The 23,025-nt window shown below is 40.6% G+C and overlaps 1 protein-coding gene across 14 annotated transcripts in view; it reads right to left on the bottom strand.

Moving 5' to 3' along the window:
- Nucleotides 1-18,814, bottom strand: part of RAP1GDS1 (Rap1 GTPase-GDP dissociation stimulator 1) — a 154,478-nt gene extending 135,664 nt beyond the window's left edge. For 5 of the 14 annotated variants that reach the window (XM_043545193.1, XM_043545199.1, XM_043545200.1 and 2 more), the window contains exon 1: nucleotides 18,671-18,701. In XM_043545193.1, coding sequence (XP_043401128.1) covers nucleotides 18,671-18,686 — 16 coding nt within the window. In that variant the 5' untranslated portion in view covers nucleotides 18,687-18,701. Of the gene's footprint in view, nucleotides 1-18,110 lie in introns of all 14 variants that reach the window. The other 9 variants (XM_043545197.1, XM_043545198.1, XM_043545194.1 and 6 more) reach the window with 6 other exon arrangements.
- Nucleotides 18,815-23,025: the final 4,211 nt, after the last annotated feature.

The raw sequence follows: 23,025 nt of genomic DNA, 5'->3' as shown, positions 1-23,025 counted from the left end.
TTAAAATAAAAGACCACAAACTCTAGTCTCCCCTCAGTATAGACAGGCAAAACTGTTATAATCAATGATACAGCTTACTTTTGGAATTGACAAACTGTACCTGTTCCAATTGCAGTCTATAGGTTTGCCTATTCCTACAAGTGTTAGCATCAGTGACTCTAACTGGGGTAAATCCCCACTGGAGACAAGGTCAGACTGGCTGAATGTGCTCTTGAGAGGGAAGGAATAGGAGCTTATCTGCTCTGGCTTTCATAAAAGTGATCTTGGCACAGGATGAAGAGGAGACAAGCTGGTCTTGCTTCTATTATTGGGAGTTGAAGATGTAGGGCTTGATTTTCACTACCTTGTACAGTCACCTGTGCAGAGTGAGTGCAAACTCTACCACTCTGGAAAGACAGTGCTTGACAGCCACTTTGCATAGAGCCAAATGAGTATGCAAGGTGCATAATAGTGGAGAATCAAACATATGCACTTCCACAAGCCCCACACCCACAGTTGCGTGTGTTCTGCTACCACTCCTGCGGTGGTGAGTAGGAGCAAGGGCTATTTTACCAAGTAAACATTATTCTGTTCTAGTTAAATCTGTAGTAAGTTTAGGGTTGAGAGAGAAAAATCCCCAGTGCTTTACGAGAAGAGGATTCCATTGTGCATCTAAAAATCAAGAATTTTATCCCCTGGTTACTTTAAATATATTTATTTTTATTATTATGAGATTCTTGTCCTGCATTTGCTCAAGGTCATTCTCCACTGCTACTGGAATTCATGTACAGGAAAGGACAATCAGATTAGAAAAACCATGGAAGCTAATATCTTGCCATTGGGGAATAGCAAATTCTGTTGAGTGTGATGGAAGATTCTTAACATTAACAAGTCCTCTGGCTCAAACCCTATGACCCCATGGGAAACCATGATGAGCAGAACAGGAGAACAGAGAACATTCTCTGCATTATAGTCGTCAGATGAAAAATAAACACTGAAAGTTACAATTAAGTTCACACTTTCAAATGTCAGCATGATGCATTAATATCTCCATACATACACCTGCCTGAGAAGACATTTCTTAGCCAAAGGAAGCATCTCCGACATACTGGTAACTTGGAATATGTCCCTTATCCCACTGGACAGAGCTAAAAAAAGCTTTAGCACAACTTAAAATTTGGAAGAAGAGGTTACAACAGATTTTTAACTGTAGGCTTTATGGTAAGAATCTACAGTCAAAATATTATATGAGACAATGAGGTACATGACACAGATGGCATGGAATGTTTATATCACACAGAAGTAAACTGTTTATAAACAAAGCTGATTAACCTTTAGCAACTCCCCAAATTCCCATGAAAACAGGTTAAAAACATCCCAGGTGCTCGGTGATATGCATATAATGAAATAACTATAGAAACCAGCAGATACCTTCACATTTTTAGGCAGAGAGTTGTCGTCTGAACATAGGAATGGGAGCCAAACTCCTATTTTTGATTCTGGCTCAGACTTGGACTTCCCCAGCGTGTTCAGCAAGCCACTTAAAGAGGCAGTATCAGGTTAAACTCTGAAATCTTAGAAGCGAATTTCCTTAACTATGGAACTGATAACACCTTAGGGTAGGTTATTAAAACATTAAGAGTGTACACTTCACTATTTATGCTGTTTGTTTTTGTGCATATCAAAGTTTAAGACAAAAAAATTAGTCAATTTACACTTTTGTTTCTGTCAGTTTCTCTTTATGGCTCTCCGGTGCTAACAGGATGCTGCAGTCCTTTAAATTGCAAACACTGCAGGGGGTGATTTCAGTTTTTTGCATTTACAAAAATCTCCTATTTATTATTTTAATTGGCTGTATTGTTCTGATATTTTGTAAAAACGTGTCTTTACAAAACCTACATTTTGGGTTAAATTTGATTTGGTCCCTTTAACCCCTCTCCCTCAGTTACCCCATATGTAAAATGAGTATAATATTTTGACAGGTTTCAGAGTAGCAGCCGTGTTAGTCTGTCTTCGCAAAAAGAAAACGATGAAGTGAGCTGTAGCTCACGAAAGCTTATGCTCAAATAAATTGGTAAGTCTCTAAGGTGCCACAAGTACTCCTTATAATATTTTGTTCACTTGCCTCAGAAGGTGTTTTGAGAACTGATTTAATGTTTATAACACACTGTAAAGAGGAAAGTGCTATGTATGGTAGAGATCAGTACTACATCTTCTATATAAAAGGGCCCTGTTTGTGTGTCTGTCACCCACAGTAAGTATGTGTACCCTTTTTCCCTAATGCATGGAGTGTCAGCCCTACTCATATATGTGTTTGACACCATGATGCACTGCAGAGACCATAGCTTTTAAGAATACAAGGCCTGATTCCACGGTAATGCTGATTCCTTGACATTCAGAGCACTTGCAACTTTCAATTACTTCAGTGGGAGATGAGGGTCTTTGGTAGCACTCAAGATGGTACCCACAAATCCTAATGCTACTAAACAAGAGTGAGTATCTGGAAACCAGACTTTTCCAAACTGATTCAATCCATCTCAAATATCATGAAAACATTGTGGGCTTTATTCCACTACCTTGCACTTTGAGTAGTCAGTTACACCACTGCAATGTGATTGTAAAACACTACCATTCTGACTTGGTTAGTATTTTACATCACTTTACATGAACCTAAATGATTAAGGGTGATCCAGGCCAACAGTGAATTGGGGCCTGATTCTAATCACCCTTATACTGGGGTAAATCAGAAGTAACAAAAGTGAAGTGAGACTGGAATCAGGCCCATAGTTTTTGCTTAAGTTAGAAGCAGCAAATAGGCTTTGAACCAAATCTGAGTTAACAGCCATTTATCTTTCAGTTCATAAATGTTTAAATATTCTTCAAATAATCTAAGTAGGGGGTTTTTTTTGGGGTGTGTGTGTGTGTTTTTTTATGACAGCTTAATGAACAGAAAGCAATTTTTAGTTGCGGGCTCTGTTCCTTCAAATATGACAAAATAAACTTTTAAAAACTGATCTGGCTTCAGAGCATTGAAGTGCTGCAATATGTAAAAGTTTTAAATTATGAAGCACAAGTAAAACTTTCATTTGATATATATTTTTATGCCAAAAGAGAGAGGTAAGTAAAGATAAACGTCTCTGTGTCAAAAGAAGTTTGGCTTTTATTTATTAGCTGTGTTGACTACGAGAGATCTTCCATGACAAATTAATCGGACCCCATCCTGTTTGACAGTTTTACATTACCCTCAGATTGTTCTAGATCACCCAGCAAGAATGTCTCAGATGGAAGCATACAAAGGCTAAATTATTTCCACCAGCATAAAGGCAGGGTAGCTTTACTGGGTTTAGTGGAGTTATACTGATGTTAACTAACCAAGCAGAATTTGGAGCACAAACCACAATCCTGATCCAGCAAAGGGTTAGTATAGGCATAAAAGGCGACCCACATGGAACCCTTTACAGGATCAGGGTCATTTAAGTGTGGCACCCCTTTGCTGTAATATGAACACAACTCTGACCATCAAAAACCTACCCTGTGTGTTGTCTGTGCCCAATAGATATGGTTGGATAAAATTCTATCTGCTTTTTGAACTGGGAAACTAGTTGAAGAGAACTTTAATTAATTCTGTGTGAAGACAACATGCAGCCAACAAATTGACAGCTAGGTTAATGGACCCCTTTGCATGTAGTCGATATTATATACCAAGAACAGGCAAATGTGATTTTTTTTTGCATGTTTAATTTGTGCATCAGTTAATGCAGATTAAATTGTACACTTTACTATTAAAGTAATGCTTTAATGACTGCACTGTTTATATACAGTTAAATTATACAACACACATGGAAGTAATACCAGCATTATCTTGTGCTACTAACAACCAGCTTCAGTTAGAAACTATAGCAGCTTTCAGCAAAGAGAAAATGAAAAATTTTAAACAGGAACTATTGTACTGTTTCCAGTAAACAGCCATTGGGAAGAAACTGATTCTTATCCAGTATTAAAGATTAACTGATATTTCTAAATTAATTTAACTAATTTAATTTCTAAATGTAATCAATTTAAATTAATGTTTAAAGAAAAAAACAGATATCCTCCTTCACTTACAGAAGATCACCATAGATTTAAATATTATAATTATTATTTTAGGCAAAATGGTTTAAAATTCAGTTGATCGTATATTTGTCACTTTTACATTTTAAAGCAATTGCTTCAAGTCAGTTTCTCCTTCACATAACTGCCAAGACATGAGTTCAGGCCTTCAAAGGGGAAATACAGGATGCCAAAGGCCTAAACACAGGTCTTGGTCATGGATCCAGCAAAGCACCTAAATACATCCTTAATTTTACGCACATAAGTAATTACACTGAAGTCACTTAATATATTTAAAGTTAAGTAAGTGCTTAGATCCCACTGAGATCCCACTCAGATTTTATTTTTAAGCACTTCCATTATTTAAGATGTATCTCTAAAAACAATATAAAATTCTGAGAAAGGCAAAAACCAGAACCTCTCATAATCTGAATACCTTTGAATTTCTAGGCCAGGGGTTCAAAAACCAGAACTACCTCACATTTTGTGTCCAGGTTATGGCCAAAACCAGAGGAAGCCTGGTTTTTTGTTTTTTTTTTTTTGTTTGCTTATTTTTCTAGTTCCGCTTTAGGTGTGTCTAAAAATCTTAAGATTTTGGCTGCTTTTTCACGATTTCTGGCATTAATGCAAAAATCTCATAAGAACAGTTTACAAGATTTCCAGTTGTCAAATCTGATACCAAACCTTTCACCTAGTCATTAAATCTGTAACTCCAAGCCCAGCCTAAACCTAATCTGAACAAAGACTCATCAACGTACCTCTGATTTCAAGACACATTTGCTAAAGGTCCTTTTAAAGAGAATAAATTTTGAGAAACAGTATTAAAAAATAATATAAGTCAAACAGCAGTGTGTTTCAGAGAAGCTGCCAAAAAAATGATCAATTTATGAAACATACAGCCCATAACAGTCTTCAAGAAATTAACCAGTTCTCTTTGTGAAGCCAAAAAATGTTTTGTTTGGTTTTTTAAAATTATATAGGTTTCCGATTCTGACCTTGGAAAGGTTGGCAATTTTAAGCTTACATGATTCCTAAAATATGTCATCTTTGAATTACTGCAAGCTTTTTAGAATCTGAAGTACCAGAGCATGCTAGAACAGTACAACTCACATCCACAGATATATATCAACAGGCCTATTTAATTGCAAATACATTAAAACAACAGATCCACCCCTTGTTAACATAAAGTGCTTTGTTATCTAGGCCATTTATCTATCCAACCATCTGTTTCATGTTGGGCATGGATGCTGAACTCAAACTTATGACCAAAATGTATAATCAAAGGAGAACTCTTTCAATGCTTCTCAGCATGCTTCCCCCTCCCTCAATTGCCAAGAAGTGAACTGAGATTCTTACTCTTCCATTGCAAAGGGGACTTCTGTTGTCTTGGGAAAGACAGACAAGTATATCAGTAACTTTGAGGATCAAAATGTATTCTAATTAAGTGGACAGAGTCACTTTTTGCCCTTCTCAAAGTCTCCTGCCTTCGGAGCCTTATATCTACATTCTTTAGATATGTGTTGTTAGAAATATTATGCGTAGCAGCCCTGGAGAGAAGTCCCTGAAACCTTGTGGGCATATGTGACCTTACTATTATCAGACATCAAAAGCCACTATCTATCTACAGGGACATGAAACACTGACTCCTGAAAAGTTGATTTTTCTTTCTCCTTATGCCACTACAAGATAGAACAAAGGTCACTGTGTGTATATTAATAATTTGATACAATGCCACCTCTTTCCTTTTCCAGGATATCTTCTAACAATCTGAATATTCTTCTATGTTAAATTGAATGTTAAATAGATATAACAAATTGCTATAAACCAGATCATTCCATCAATTTTTAAGCAAAACTCCCCCTTGAACTTTATGGAACTTCTGGTTTGTTTTTTTGGTTTTTTTTAATGTCATGTTATGACAATCTAAATCTGACACTATTTCCTGTACTATACTGATTTTGATTAGCTTCCTTCACTTATCAATAAGGAAATGTAATAACAATAATATGCTCCTGATGGTCAAAATTGGCCCAGGGTTCAAATTTTCATTATTTTGACCAAAAGATTCCACAGTTCTGAGCTATATCTTGGAAGAAATTAGAGATGTAGCATTTTGCATGATATCATCAGTAGAACGCAATTTAAGGCTCTGTTCCCACAACTAAGTCAGTATGGGCAAAATCCCAGTTACTTCAGTGGAACTCAGAGAGGGCTCCATGTGGCCACAAGGGTCTGCGATGTAGCATCAACTGTAGGACTGGGACCTAATTTTGTATAGTTACTTTCATACAAAGCATATCCTCACATATTCCCGCCTGATATATTAGTATATTAGGTTAATCCAAGGAGGCAAAACTGAAACATGAGTTAATATTGCTTAGAGCTGAAAGAAGTTTTCTGGGTTTTGCTGTCAAAACTAAATTAAAAATTTTGTTTTAAATCAGAAAGTTTTGGTTTCTTTTCAGTGTTTGAAAAACTGAAAAAAGACAAAGAGGAGACTGCAGGGAAAGAGAAGGGTCAGATGTTAAGAGGTTCAGGGTAGAATGAGAGGTGGGAAACCCACCTACAGGAATGGGGAAGGGAACCCTGAGAAGGAAAGAGGGGGTAGACGTAGGGAAAGAAAAGAGAGCGGGAGACATCTGGGAGGAGCGGGACAGAAAGACCACTGGGAGGAGGTAGAACGTGGGGAGAACCTAAAAGGAGAACACTGGGCCATGAGGAATGGTGCTGGAGATATGAAGGAACAGGAGAAACAGGGATGAAAGGTGGGAAGAGTTAACGGGAGGGGGAAAAAGGTAAGAGAAAAGAAAAATGTTAAAAGGAAAAGAGCAGAGTAAAAAATCAAGGAAGGCTGTTAAATAAACTTGTCTCAACACAAACATCTTTGACTCTGGACACATTCACAACACTGTGAAGCAGCCACAATAAAGTGGACATAGTTATACAAGTATTTCAGCCATTTTTCAAATGTATGAAATTAACAATGAAAAAATACACTATGCACATGTCAGCTTCCCCACATCCTCTATGTGAAATAGTTATGACTGTGGTCTCTGTTTCGGAGAATGTGAGTACAGTACTCTGTTTGGGGAAGGGACTGTCTTCCTATGTGTTTTGAAAAGTGTATTTTGGGTGCTACTGCAATCTAAAGCTATGGATCAGGATCAGAGCCCTGTGTTTGTGAAGAGCCTACCACACTGGAGCGCTAATCTCATCTAGAGCTCCTAGGCACTGGTAGAAGAATAATAATAATATTGTAAGAACAGTCAAAGCCATAGTACTTTGCAGCTTTATGGCAATGGTGGTAGAATTACACCCTGACGTTATAAACAGCTCCCCACATCAGAATGGAAAAAAATAGCAAGCAGCAGCGGTTATCTAAGAAAAAGAGGCAGCAGTTTGGGACACTGTTGGCCTGTTAGTGCATAATCTTGTTACTGTTGTCCTCAGCCTCCTTCCCACTTCTCTCCTCTTGTTGGTCACACAAACTGTCTTCTCTTAAACTCTATCGTAAGCTCTATGAGGTATGTCTTCTAATAAATATGTACAGTGCCTAACACAATGGCGCCTGGATACTAATTGCAATCTTTATTTGTTCTTTATAGCACATAATAGGAATGGAGCATTTTTTTATAAATACATTGTGAAGGATGTGGGGCTTATCTGTAATAATTTGAGTATTGGGTGTGCTCTGGTTATTAGGATAGTTCTTGTATGGGTATATTGGATTACTGGAATGTTTACAACAGTATGTGCATAAGTTGGTTTAGTTTCATCGCAAAGCTTTTTGGGGAACTGACAGGAGGGCAACACAATGACCCCAGATAAAGCCCTCGCCCAGTAAAATTGTCAGGAGTCATAATAGCCAGTGCCTGAGCTTTAAGCTGCAAAGATGCTACTTTCAGGTGCCAGCCAAATTACAAGACTTGTTTTCCCAGTTCTGGGAGCCAACTGATCAAATGGACTTGAAACAGTTAAACAGGCACTCTCTGTCCAGAGGTGTGAGGGAGCTGTTCCCAGGGAACAGACTGCCACAGACACAGAAATGGGGTTGGGGATCTGGAGAAGTTAGGTCTTCCTAAACTTCTGGGGTGGGGGGTGGGGCAGTAAGCTTTAGGAAAGATAGATGTACACTTAGCCCTTTTATTGTTTTAAATTCCTTTTTCTCTTATTCTTTGTTCCTACTGTTAAGATTAAACACCACATTGGTTTAAGAAAACTGCTTTGGGTCACTGTATTTACCACTGGTCACAGCTCCCGAAGGGAAAACTTGCAGGTGCGGAACCCAGTTGGGCTACTGGGGAAGCATAGTCGATCCACAGCACGCTGTAGCCTGGGACTTGGTATAAGAAAGGGAGAATTGCAGGATTCCACGCCACAGAAAAGGCAAGGGCATAAGCTAACACCTTTGGGGGTGAACTCAGAGAGACCACAGACAGGGTCAGGGTGCAGCTAGTGCTGACAGACATGCTTTAGTTCATTTCTAAGGTTAGAAACTCTGTTTCCCCACTAATTTAAAATATTCCCTGTGACTTGTAATGTGACAGGTCAGAAGCGATAATCAGGTGCTGCTCATGTCATAGAGACAGGAAGCATCCCTAGACATGCTCTCAATAGGGGGTGGCAGCTGGAAAGTAGGACACACACGACATGCCTGCATGACAAAACATTCCTTTTGATCTAAAGCAGTGGTTTTCAACCAGGGGGCCACAAGCAGGTTTCAAGGGGTCCGCCAAGCAGGGCTGGCATTAGACTTGCTGGGGCCCAGAGCCAAAAGCCAAAGCCACACCGCATGGGGCTGAAGCCCTGCCACCAGGAGCTGAAGTTATAGCCTAAGCAACTTAGCTTTGCGGTGCCCTCTGTGGAATGGGGCCCTGGGCAATTGCCCTGTTTCCCACCCCCTAACACTGGCCCTGGCTTTTATATGTGGAAAAACAGATGTGGCATAGGTAAGCCATGGAGTTTAAGTATGTTGGGGGGGGTGTGACGGGGGGGGACAGGCTCCAAAAGAAAGAGGCTGAAGAATGGGAAGGGAAGACGACTTTTTTTTTTACTTGTTCAATTAATTTTTGCTTGTATTTATTTTGCTGCTGTTTTGGCAAACCTAACTGAAAAGAGACTGCAGAATTTGCAGTTTCCTGCTACGTAGTTCAACTGTGTCTGTTGCAGAATCTGTCCCTAATTACTGTGTAATTCTACAGGTCCTGAGTGCAGTACAGTTTTCAGTCTGGTTATGGAGGGCAGATGAGGTAGTTTCACTGTGGCAGATAATGGAATGGTGGATAGGAAAAAATGTTGTTTCCAAACTGAATATGAAGCGTAAGATGTGAAAATAGGGGTCTCTTTACTCTAAGGAATATGGGGTGGGACAGGGACAACTTATTTTGCTGTAACTGGTTATTCTGGCAGGTAGATACGTAGGTGTAGATGGTTAATAAAAGAGAAAAGGAATTGGAGGGTCTGCTTATTGATTGGTGGCTCTTATGTATTAGTTCCAATATTAGTATGTAGACAGTGCAACAAGACAATGGAGCGTGAGGCTTATGCTGGAAATGCAGATGTAGAAGAGGCATGGTATGTGGATGTAAGGGAATCTTAGGGACAGATCTTGTGTGGTCAGGGATAAGGTGTGAAAGCAAAGAAGAGTTAAGGCTGTTTGAGAAACATGATCTCTAAGTTCCCTGACTTTCAAATATTTAGGAGTTTTTTGTTGTATCTACAATATTCTAATTAGGTCCTGTTTGTTCCAGGCATGGTGTGCAAATACATATCAAATGTGGTTATATATATGTGTATATATATATATATATTCATTCACAACCTTAACTAATGAAGTTTCAGAATTTTTAGTCTTTTCAAGTTTTGCTGAACTATCATGACAACACATTATCATAATTATTTATAAAATAAACAATTCCACCATAATCTTCAAATAAAACAAAAAAACTTCATAAGCTTTGGGTTCAGACCACATCGCCTGCCAGGGGAGCCTTTCGCGTTCCCATGGCTGAGCAGAGATATTCAACTCTCATCCTCTGAGATCCTTTATCCCCATACATAAGCCTATTCCTCTCAGGTCTCCAAGCAACCCTGATAAATCCCACCTGTCTCCTCAAAAGCCAGCTCAAATGTCATTGTCTCCCATATACCTTTCCCTCAAGCTGTCCCCTCCAATACATCCATGCTCTGATGCTCATCCCTCAGAGCCACCTCTCTCTCATTTCAACTTCATACTCCCTGCTGCGCAACGTGGTTCCCAGATATGTGCAGCAGAAAACTGGTGAGTCAAAGACAGAAGCCACAATTCAACAAAGCACATACTTTAAGACTTAACGGAATTTAAGCATGCATTTAAGTGATTTGCTGAATCTGACACAGAGCCACTAGAAAAACTTCAACCAATAATGGAAATGAAAACTTTCGAAAATTTTATTTTTTCTTCAAAGTGACACAGTTAGTCAAGAAGGCAGACTGGTGGTGTTAGAAAATGGAAGTAGCAGATGGAACTGAACAGTTTTCATTGTCAGATCTTGGTGAATCTCAATTACGTTATCACTAACCTGGGAAATAACTCTCTGTATTTTAATAAAAGTTCAGAATTGGCCTATGTTGAAGATATTGTTAGACCGTGTTGAAGAAATTTGGAGCTTGCGAGGACTGTGGTTATGAAGAAATATGAGGAAAACAGGGCAATCTCAAAAATGGGGCATTTTTAAATGTTTCCTCCACAAAAGTTAGCAAATATTTTCCTCAATATTCACTGAAAATTCAATTGCTGTATGAAGAGTTCTTGTGCCAAATTTGGAGACTAGGAAACTGGGAAATAGAGGGATTTTAATAACTACTTTTAAGTGCAAATCTCAATTCAATTTTAACTGTAACAGTCACTTCTGATGCCTCCAAAATTAATTATTGGTGATATACTTTGAGAGTTGGATGTTCAAATACTCCTTTACAGTTTCTTTGGTTCCTATCCATTTCACTGCAGGGATTACAAACAACGGAGTCTGCAAAGGGATTCAAGTCTGAGACATGCAAGGTATGCTTTCTTTGTCTGCCCACCTTTCACATTTCTTCAACTGGACCCGAATGGTGAAGTTGACAATATATCCTGGCTTTGCCAGAAGATCTTAGAAGTATCTTGAACTGGAGTCCTCTGTCCAGGCTGGAGTAGTATGAATGAGAATTACCTGTTTTATGAAGTTAACCAGATCTTCTGGGTGTCTACCAAGCGTATAATCTAGTTGAACCCAGCCATTTGTCTTAAGGAGTTTTAGAAGATCACCAGGGGTTTATGTAAAAGTTCCCTAAACTAGAGCTACTTGGCTCACAGATTTTACAGGATGTCTGTAAAGCTCTGAAGCCTCCTTGAACTACAGCCATTTGTTTTACAGTGTTTACAAGTTCTAATGGGCAAATCTATGGCACTTGTAAATTCTGTAAAACAGATCAACTCCTTTTGGTCCAAAATTCAACTTTCCAAAGAGTGTAACTCCACTTTTTTTTTTTAAATTTCTACCTTATCAATAGGACCTGAGCATATCCATGGTCCATTTTGGTCAATTTCAAGGTCATAGGATTTTTTAAATAATAAATTTCATGATTTCAGCTATTTAAATCTGAAATTTCATGGTGTTGTAATTGTAAGGGGTCCTGACCCAAAAAGGAGGGGTGGGGGGGGGAGGGGGTTGCAAGGTTATTGTGGGGGGGGGGTTGTGGTACTGCTATCCTTTCTTCTACACTGCTGCTGGCGGCGGTGCTGCCTTCAGAGCTGGGCAGCTGGAGAGCAGTGGCTTCAGGCTGGGAGTCCAGGTCTGAATGAGAGCCACCACCAGCTGAGAGCCACCACCAGCAGCAGCACAGAACTAAGGACGGCATGGTATGGTATTGTCACCCTTACTGCTTCCCGCAGATCTGGGCCCTCACTCAGCAGCCACCACTGTCTGGCCACCCAGTTCTGAAGGCAGCAGCGCAGAAGTAAGGGTGGCAATACCATACCATGCCGTCCTTACTTCTGTGCTGCTGCTGGCAGTGGCTTTGCCTTCAGAGTTGGGCTCCCAGCCTGAAACTGCCACTCTCCAGCCACCCAGCTCTAAAGTCAGCGCAGAAGTAAGGATGGCAATACCACAACCCCCCTAAAACAACATTGTGACCCCCCTGCAACTTCCTTTTGGGTCAGGACCCCCAAATTTGAGAAATGCTGGTCTCCCCTGTGAAATCTGGTCTTTTGTGTGCTTTACCCTATACTATATAGATTTCACAGGAGGAGACCAGATTTCATGGTCCATGACACGTGAATTTGGTAGCGCGCTACTTGCCAAAAATAAACCCATGGAATAAAGCTCATACAGAAACAGTGATTGAAACAAATCTAAAATTTCTAGACGATGCTGTTTTAGCAAGAGGGTTTAACAGAAAATCATCAGACTACTTAAAGAGAAAGACAGGACTTTCAAAATCCCTTATTGGGAAAAAATGCCTTTTCTGAGTAACTCTCGAATTGTCATTAAAAAGTTCTGACTTAGCTAGAGAACACACATCAACATTTCAAGAAAAATTACTTTGTTTTATTTTCTAGGAACTTAGAGGTTCATAATCACGCTTACAACAGAAAACAAGCTACAACCTAAAAGGTAATGAATGCCTCCAAAGTTATAGATAGCAAGGGCTCTCACTTCCTTAAGGCATAGCATGCAATTAGGCTAGTCTATGGTGGACAGTGAGTCTTCTATTATCTATAAAACGGGGTCAGCATTTGCTACCTCTGGTTAATGCACAAACTCATACAAGTAACACAAAAAATATTTTTTCCTTGTAAAATATTTTGCTAAAACAATTAGATGTGAAGAAAATCAGCGTATTTATTCTAGTCAGAGTGCATCAACCAGTATAGTAGGCTGTACTGTCATTTCCCAAAGCAAAGACCAGTTTGCAGCAAAAAAAATGTGAATCTTTAAAATGCTGACACTGAAATAACTAGTTCTAGACTGTATCTTTTTTTTTTTTCCCCTTTCAACAAAATTTCCTGAAGCCTGCAGTTCTGAACTTCTGAAGAAGCCAAAGAGGTTAGATTAGTTCTGACTAATCTTCCCTAATCAGGACTGTTCCTGTGTTGAAACCACTGTTTACATTCTTTTGTTCTTAAAGAGGCCTAATAGTTTTGTCTATACCATTAGGTTTAAGGCTTCATTCAAAAATTATGTCTCCTGAGAACAGAATATACAGAAGTAGTTTAAGAAGAAGTCAGCAAGGAATGCGTGTCTATCTACAAAATCGAAATAAAAGCCGAGAGAAAAAAAAAGGGAGCAAAAGATCAAATGAAATCTGAAGAAAACAAAGCAATAATAATAGAAATGAGCATGCTACGAAGAAGAGAAACAAAAATAGAAAAGAACAAAAACCCTTTGGGGGAAGTGCATATAGAGGGAGAACTAGGAAAAGCAGAGTGTAATTATGAAGACGAGAGGGACTTGGGAACATCATAGAAAAAAGTTAAGAAAATAAACCAGAAAAGCAGAAAAAGACAGACATGAGGATTTTCCCCTCTAATTCTCAGTGTATTTTGAGTGTAACCTAGGAATCCTATACACAAGTTTTCAACCTTTCTTGAGTAAAGTTGGTTAATTAGTGGTGAATTATGAGCACGTCTCTTAACTATTAATGTAAAATAATGTTTGTTTTTGCGAAGGAGGGGGATACCGACCATAGTCATCGGACAGTGGACAAACCTGTGGAGTTAAATCCATTGGCAGCTGTAGAAGAGTTTGGTTGCTAACCCTCTTAGCTCTATTATGAATGCAGTGCAAATATTTTGCTTTTCCAGTCTGGCAACACCAATTATCACCACTATAGCATGTGCAAGTACTGAGAGGAGTAGCAAAATGAATCTTCTCAGGATGGAAGAATATTTTCATCTACTTCCACCCTCCTGCCACTATATTAAATGTCTTTAAAAAAAAAAAAAAAAAAAAGTTTGTCCCATTCCCCTTTCTTCCCCAAAGTCACACTGTTACAGCCTCACCTGAAACACACTTCAGCTCCCTCTACAGGGTAAACAGAAGAAAGCTTTCACAAAACCAACCTCCTGAAAACAGGGACTCTATCTTTGCCAATCTGTGCCATCCACAATCTGGATCTCATATGTTATAGCTCAACCACCAGGCTGACCTGAAGCTTGACACTTCCTGAACATATTTAGCACATTGTACATTTTTGCAAGGAAACACACACACTGAATTAATGAGTACAGACTAGGGAGGGAAGAACTGGGCCCTGAAATTGGCACTATAAATCTCTATTCACTCAGGTCTCTCTTTAGCATTGGATTAGGGTAGGTAACAAAAGGAGAACAGATAAATAAGCAATATTTTAATTAAGCCAGCCATCTAGACAGGAGAATTGATGTTTTGTGTGTATGTTTTTTAAGAGACATACAGATGCTATTGTTTTGAGTGCTGTAGAAAGACTTAAGAAATGTAGATGCAGACCCCCACTTGCAGCTGAAGTCTACAATCCAGAATGTCTAATCTGCAGGTAGAAATTAATATACATGATAAAAATAAAATTGTACCCATATAAAATACCATATAACGTTTTATAGTAAAGTCTTTTAGAATGCAGTCTCTATGCAAGATAGATACAACATAAAGTTGCACTGCAGGAAATAAGACAAAGAGATGAATCTTTAAACAGTTGGGTACAAAATGCCTTGCAAACCAGAGATACTATGATAAAAATGCACAAGTAACGTTCATTAGAAAAGGAACAGAAAACAATAGCAGTGAGTGTCATCCAAAATACTCGAAGTGTAGTGTACTTCCAAGAACAGCTAAAGAAACCTACCATGCAAAAGGAATGCTTAATGCTAAAAATCAAACATTTTTTAAAATAATGTCTGAATTAATCATTTTAAATTTAAATCCAAAGGACAAAAGCACAATTTTGGGAAGGACAAGTATTACTTCAATCCTACAGAAGCAAATCATTGCCAGGAGAATGACTACAGAGGAATAATCAGTTGGTGCCTCTGAGATAGGAAAGGCATTCTAACAGCAGAGCTCCCACAGTCTCACATGTACACATGAATCTCTTTAATGGCACAAATCTTTTGATTGGAATATGAATGTTTTCCAGGGCTTCCATTTTACATCATTAGTGTATGAATCTACTAATCCCATTCTGACCTGCTTATTAAGTGTAGAATATTCAGTATGTTTAATCATAAAACAGATTTAGTACTCTCTGCCACAAATACTTGATTCTCAAGTATGATTTACCAAGTTAATAGAAGCTTGAGGAAGAGATCTAGTGCTGCAAAAAGTCATCCTCAATACTTACTTTCTGAGTATTTCCAACAGTTACGCAATGCACAAGTAAAAACAGGAGAGCACACTGGAATTGAGCAATGGAAGCTACTGTACTGATTTTGTGCGTTTAATCATGAGACCCTAAACATCCAAAGTCATCATTTGCCCTAAAAAATGTAACAGAAAACAGATAGCTGGCTAACCAGAGGAGAGACGCAATTTTGATTTCCATCTTGGTCACTGGCTCTTCAGAACACCACGAGCTGCTGTAGAGGAGGTTGTAAGTTTGCCATTGACCTGAAAAGCAGCAGAATCAGATCCAGATATGTGGAGGGGTGGGAAAAAATAAATGAAGTGGGTTCCTTCTGTTGCTCAACAGCAACCCCTTTGGACAATTAAGGAGCATCCTTGACGGACTCTGAAGGGAAACCCTTTTGGTCATTTTATCCCTGCTAATAAAGTCATAATTATGCAACAAGCTTTGGCTAGAAAGATTATGCAAGCAATTTACAACCTCACTCACAACTGGAATGGAGCCTTTTCTAGAGTAGAATGTAGCATTTATTCTGCACTAGCACTTTGGTCATGATACTGGGATAAATATCCCTACTCTTGTGATCAGTGTCATTAAAAATCACCTAGTAAGTAGTCAAGGAGTTGGCCTTTCATCTCAGCTAAATGAGACATCCAGAACCTTACCACAATGTCAAGGCAGAGGTTCAGTATCGGCCTCTGAGAAAAGAATTAATTATACTTAACAGTTACATAGGGTTTTTCCTCTTCCAAGCACTTTATAAAAGTGAAATAATCTTCACAACAGCCCTGAAAGGTAAGTAACCATTATCCCCATTTTACAGACAGGGAAACTAAGGTATAGAGGTTGTTTCTAAACATGAAAATCTTTGTCTAGTAAAAGGCAAAAGATTTATATGGTCTCAAAAGAAACCAGTTACTTATCTAAGGCAGCAACAGCAGGAGTCCAGTGTCAAATCTAGGATTATGAATTCAGGAATTGCTGACTCCTTATCCTGTGTTTAGACTATTAGATCAGTAGTTCTCAACCTTTTTCTTTTAGAGGTCCACCCAACATGCTATAAAATCTCTATGGCCCACCTGTACCACAACAAATGGCATATAAAAGCCAGGCTGGCATTAGGGGGTAGCAAGCAGGGCAACTGTCTGGGGCCCTGTAAAGCTACACTGCTCAGCCTTTGGCTTGAGCCCCATTTGGTGGGGCTTTAGCTTTCTGCCTTGGGCCCAACAGAGTCTAACACTGGCCCTGCTTGGCAGACCCCCTGAAACCTGTTCCCAGACCCCCAGTTGAGAACCACTGTATTAGACTACAGTGTAACTGCCTCTCTGGCAGAGGTACACTATCCTCAATTCCTGGTGCAGCCCAAGGAGATACACTGAATGCATCCGATGAAGTGAGCTGTAGCTCACGAAAGCTTATGCTCAAATAAATTGGTTAGTCTCTAAGGTGCCACTAGTACTCCTTTTCTTTTTCCAAGGAGATACATTGTCCTTAGCACTTCCACCATTGGGCCGTAAGGCAGCACTACTTTCCAGATCAGTGTGGGTTTTCTTTTGGAGGTCTCCATCAGCCTACAAGCTTTGGGAGTTAGCAGACAGATAATATGACTGCAGTTCTTCACTAGACACATGGTGACTTAAAAATAGTAGGGTGGGCCCAATATGAAGATCTTTGGGGTTCCAAAAAGTATGCAGAGGAACACCATAGATGAGAATGAAACATCAAATAATCTTTGTAACCCTATGATCCCAACTGTCTATTACACAAACAAAAGTGGGGGAAATGTAGTCTGTTGAATGACCTACATGGCCACTTGCTCCAAATCTCCTTTAATACTTACAGAATTTGATTTCCACTTAAGAAATCTGTATTAAAATACTGTAAAACAAATTATATTTGAGGAGTACATTCAGTTTATTAAATTGACATTCAGCCTACCTAAGGCCAGCCTGACGGATTAACTGGCAATATCACAGGAGCCCCCAGAAACTTTGCATTGTGATTTTAGAAAATAAGGAAACCCTTTAAGTTCAGAAATAAGATGGCATTACTATGTTCAGCTTCCTGCTGTCTCACCCCTGTTCCCAGCCCTTACGTGACCAAGGTACCGAGCTCAGCCCAGTCACAACACACCCTGTAAACACCCCGCTAGTCCAGTACGGAGCAAGTCCCTGCTCGTCTATTTCATGGACTGGTCTCTGGTTTTACACTCCCCGTGGCCATAGCTGTGCTCTTTACCCCGGGGCTGGGTGCAGACACCCCCCCATTCCCTGCACAGCCCTGGCAAAAGCAATCTGCACCCGGAGCCTCATCAGGGGAGACAACAGAAGCTGCTGAGGAAGTTGCATGAAGTCGTCTTCCTCCTCCTCCTCCTGCCCGTCCGACACAGAGGGAGGAGGGAAGCAAGGGGCCGGCCTTGGGAGGCAAAGGGACAGTGCGACGGGGAAGAGGATGCAAAACAGGGAGCCGCACAGAAGCCACTGAGGGGGGGCGGGGGGGGAGGGGAAGAGGAGCAGCGGACCTGTTTCGGCATCATGGCCCCGTCCCTCCTGCCTGGAGAGGAGCGAGCGTCTCCCCAGCCCCGCGGTGCGGCAGAGCAATGCCAGAGAGGGCGGGGGCAGAGGCAGGCGCGCGAAAGGGCGATAACTTTGGGGGACAGCTGCCTGGAGCCGGGCTAGACCGCGCGGGAGAAGGGGACTTACCCATGTTCCTGCCCGGAGGAGAGCCGCTCTCTGGGTCCTGCTCAGGGCAGCTGCCTGCGCCTCTAGCCAGCGGCCGGGGAGGGACACGCGGGAGCACCGGGGACCCGGCGGGGCGGGGCGGCGGCTAGCGCTGGGCGGCGGCGGCGGGAGCAGCCCGGGAGCAAGTGCCCGTCCCCGGCGCCTCGGGGTGCGCGCGGCGGCAGGGGCGGGGGGCTACGTGCGTTCCAGGCCGGCCCCTGCTGTCGGGGAGGGGAGGCGGAGAGCGAAGCGGGAGCCCGGCTCTGTGTGTGTGTGTGTGTGTGTGTGTGTGTCTCGCTGCCTGCCGCGGCGGTGTCGATTGGATTATGAGTCAGTGTGTAGTACATCCGGGCAAGGCCCTCCTCTGGAGACACCCGGCCCAGCGGCACCCAGAGACCCGGGAGGAGGAGCTGCCGAGGCCGCGGCAGCCGCACGGATACACAGAAGTCGCTGCTTCGCCGGCTTTTGCTCCCGCCCCGTGGACGATCGGGTTTCACTCCGTGCCCTGTCAATCCGCGCCGGCTGCTGTTTAGGATGAATACCTGGGTAGGAACCCATAGGGGGCTTTGCAGGCAAACTCAGCTCTTCCTAGCCAGAGATCCCTACGGCGCCAGGAGTTTTCCGGCCCGGCCCGGCCCAGTCCCTGTGCAGAGCTCCTCACCCATAGCCTCAGTCATGGAGCAGTTGTCATGTTGTATGCGTTATTATTTATTAGTGTCTTATGATTTGCAAATCATATTGACAGATATGTTAAGGCCGCCAGAGAAAATGTGTGGGGAAGAGATTTGCATATAACATTTGGCCATGCTATCCTATATGTCCTCCTGTAACGTTTAGCGCTTGCCTTGTAGGACGTAGCTAGGCAGAGCCATGAAGGCCCATCGAGCCAGGTAATTAACTCTGTTTTAGACTATGAACCCATTTTATAGCTCTTTCTATCTTTGTAGACAGAGCCTGGTTGATAAATATTCAAGACTATCATTATTTTTAAAAGTTCGCCCTCGCCCTTCCCCCCGCGGACCAGCCCTGGCTTTCACAACCATGTTACTGGGGTTTTACAGGTTTTAAGACTCTTGTAAAAATGGCTTCAGGACAATGGCTACTTTTCCACCGTAGACAACCCAAGGCCCCAGTTAGAACCCCACCTAGTAAATATGTGTAAAGTGATTTTAACACATCTTGGTCTATGCTTACAAGGAAAAGCATGTTCAACCCATGCTGTCTGATCCCATGTTTCATTTTTTTAAATTCTCACAGAAGAATAAATTACCGATTATTTCCTCTTTAAAAAAAGACTTCCAGCAATAGATTCATAGACATTAAGGTCAGAAGGGACCATTATGCTAGTCTAGTCTGACCTCCTGCACGACGCAGGCCACAGAATCTCACCCACCCACTCCTGCGATAAACCTCTCACCTATGTCTGAGGTATTGAAGTCTTCAAATCATGGTTTAAAGACTTAAAGGAGCAGAGAATCCTCCAGCAAGTGGCCCATGCCCCATGCTACAGAGGAAGGCAAAAAACCCCCAGGGCCTCTTCCAATCTGCCCTGGAGGAAAATTCCTTCCCGACCCCACACTCGCACCACTTCCATCCTTTGACTCCTAAACCTCTGCTAACCAAAACATAAAAAACAGGAAATTAATCATTTAAAAAAAAAAAAAACCCATACCCCAAGCAGACCCTGAAAAAGGAGATGAGTCAGAGATGTCATGAAGTCTACTAGGGACTTCAGTATTGCTATTGATTTTAAATGGAAAGCGCTCACTATTACTGTGATGGGTTGCAGTATAATACTTTAATATAGATAGAATATCCAAGGTGTGCATGATGCTTCACAGATACAAGATTTTAACAATGTCTCCACCCAGGGAGTTTGCAATCTAATTTGTACAGGTAACACAAATAAAGACAGTGCCTGTTTGTTTGTTTTTTTAATTTGTTTGTTTTTAATGTTTAGAGTAAATTGACCTCTTGATAGTGGGTTTTGTATTTGTTTGTGGGTTTTTGTCTGTTTTTGTTTTTAACGTTTGTAGTAAGTTGACCTCTTCATAATGTTTTTTTCCTGCTTTCGAAATACAGAGCCAAATTTTCTTCTCAGTTAAAAAGGTATAATCCTGACGTCAGTGGGGTTGCACCATTGTAACTGAAAGGAGAGTTTAAACTACAGCATAATGATGTGACATACCTTTTTTCCCACTGGAGGACAGAACAATCTTGGAGGACTCAGAATATGACATCACTGCCTGAGGTGGCTGAAAGCTGAGAAACAATTCTCTCATTTTAAGACCCAGCACTCCATTCCCTTTTATGTATTAGGAGCTGGGAGAGCTGTAGCTCAGGTTGCAATCTGAATAAAGTCACATTCCAGGTCTTCCAAAGGCTGCCAGAGTCTTCTAAGAAAAAGAGGCAAGAAAGAATGTGGAGTTCATGTAACAAAAAAGCCAACATCTGCCTCCCAAAAAACGCTTATTCAGCTGTCTTCATACCTCATAAAGGAGAACAAACACTACATTATTTTGTGTTTTGGATTTTGAGTTTAAAATGTCAGCAAGGAGCGATGGGACAATTAAGAGTGTGCACTGTCACATAGGACTCCTAAATCTTGCACAAATATGAACTTGTTTTATTATGGCTGAGGTTGGGAGCTGTTCTCTCATGATGAGATTTGCTGTCATAAGAGGAAGTGAAGACTAGAAATACATGTACCCAGAATAGGAGCAGCAGATGAAACTGGGAATCTTTAAATACTTTTTTCTTTTGCCTATTAGCAGCTGCTGCAAAAGCATTGACAGTGGTAAAGGTTTATCCGAAAAGCCACATTGTGTGTCAAATGGGATTTGAACAAAACTATGACACACTTATAAAAAGGTAGATGGAGTGATTTTGAACAGGAAGCAAGAACTTGATTTTGTCTCATTGCCTTTAATAGAAACAATTTATAAATAAAGATGCCTTTCACTAAAAGAGAAATATTTGTGTTTGGTTGGGGTGTGGAGGGAATGAAAAGAAGATGAAGGATCAGATTGGATTTTTAGGTGAACTTTGTGGTCAAAAGAATCAGTGTCCCTTTCTAAAATGGAAGAAAGGCAAAACATCTGACAAATTCCTCTCAAATAGATAAAACCTCATGCTTTGCTGAATCCGAACCATAAATATTAGAACTGAAATTTAAATGCTTCTAAACAAAAAGATATGTATGGAACATAGCATGTTCTCATGAGAGACTCTGCATGTGTGAAGCGTTATTGGATTGGGGTTGTTTTCCCCCAGAACGTTTGGTCTCTGTAAAACTGGATATGGGATGATAGAAAAATATTTACTCATAAGGACTTCATATTATATTTGTCTGCAGTTTTTCTTCTGGAACCATTACTTTTACAAAATTAGTAGGATGAGCTTCATGGAGTACTTTATTTTTTTCCCCCAGTTCTTCCACATTAATATGTACCTTTGCCTGAATAATTACCTAAGAATAGTAAAACAGAATATGAATAATTGGTGCTTTGCAGGGCCAGTTCTGCTTGTCTTAGGTGTATGCGTACTTCAATTGAAATCAGTGGGACAACTCATATCAATAAGGCAAGGAAAAAAAAAATAGGACCAGCAACTTCACATTACAACAGCAACTCCAGATCCACCCCTAGCCAATATCAGTAGCCCTTCTGTCCAGCATCCACCTCACCCTCCTGAATGTGCCTTCTTAGTAACAAATTATGTACACTTTTATGACTACAGAGGATTGTGGGATAAATCAAGGAACAATTTGTCAGCCATTTTGTGGAAAACAGACCCAAATAGTTTGAATCGTTGATTTAAATCATTGTAACCTTATGATTCACTAGAACGGACCTGCTCCCATTGAAGTGAATGGAGTTTTTCCATTCACTTCAATGGGAATAGATACAGGTCCAATGTGTGTACCCATTTGTGTTTGTTTATGTATGTATGTATGTATTTACATGGTTAACTAATATGGAAAACTAATACATTAATCTTTTTTAGAAAAGTGTTGGAAAAAATCGTTTAAAAAGTTGCACGTGAGCTGCATGGTTTTGTAATTATTTTTTCCTAGTGTTTTAAAACTGCAGATTGTTTAAATAGAAACTTGATTCTCTTTTAATCTGCAGTTCGCATAATTTGGTAGTTGATATAACATAGAGATTCTGAAATGATCCTAGAAGCAAAAAGTTCCTGTATCCCTCTGCCTCATCAACTCTTCATCAATTTTCAGATCTCATCTAAAAATATCTTTCCTCCCTTGTCTTTGCTTCTTAGTTTCTTTGTCCTTCAGCAATATTTCTTTTTTACTTGAACTTTGTAACTATGTCCCAGATGTTTCTTTCAACTTGTTTGGAAAACAAGAGACTGTGACAGCCTCTCTTCACTAATCTAGATCTGTAGGATGGGGGGAAGGTGCTGGCAGGGTTTGGCAGATGCCCTTCTTCACAATTTTGTTTCATTTCCAAATGCATGACATAAACCAGAGAAAAAATAAAGCGGCTGACTAAGACCCTGATCCTGGTAAGACCTATACATGTACTTAACTAGACTTCAGTGGCACATTTAAAGTTAAACACATATGTAGGTTTTTGCGGGATCAGGGCATTATTTGGTATAGGTGCCTCCTTATACTGTGAGCCCTTCCACGAGGGATTTCTGTGAGCAGTATCTCCTGAGAGAGTCCAGCTTCCAGTGAATTGCGAAGAGGGAACTGAAGGCACAGAAGCTCCTTGCAGATGGTGCTGTTCTCTAGCAGATGCCAGAGAACTGCACAGATCTCCGTGGCATCACTGGATTCTTTGGACTGAACCTGCTGTTACTTCTCTGGAGAGAGGGCAAACACTGTGTCTCTCCCATCCCTTACATGCTGTAAGGAGGAAATTTCTGCTGTTGG

Source organism: Chelonia mydas, chromosome 4 (genome assembly GCF_015237465.2).
Source record: "Chelonia mydas isolate rCheMyd1 chromosome 4, rCheMyd1.pri.v2, whole genome shotgun sequence".
Taxonomy (NCBI): Eukaryota; Metazoa; Chordata; order Testudines; family Cheloniidae; genus Chelonia; species Chelonia mydas.
The sequence above is the reverse complement of the archived record's forward strand: the minus strand, read 5'-3'. Positions and strand labels throughout refer to the sequence as shown.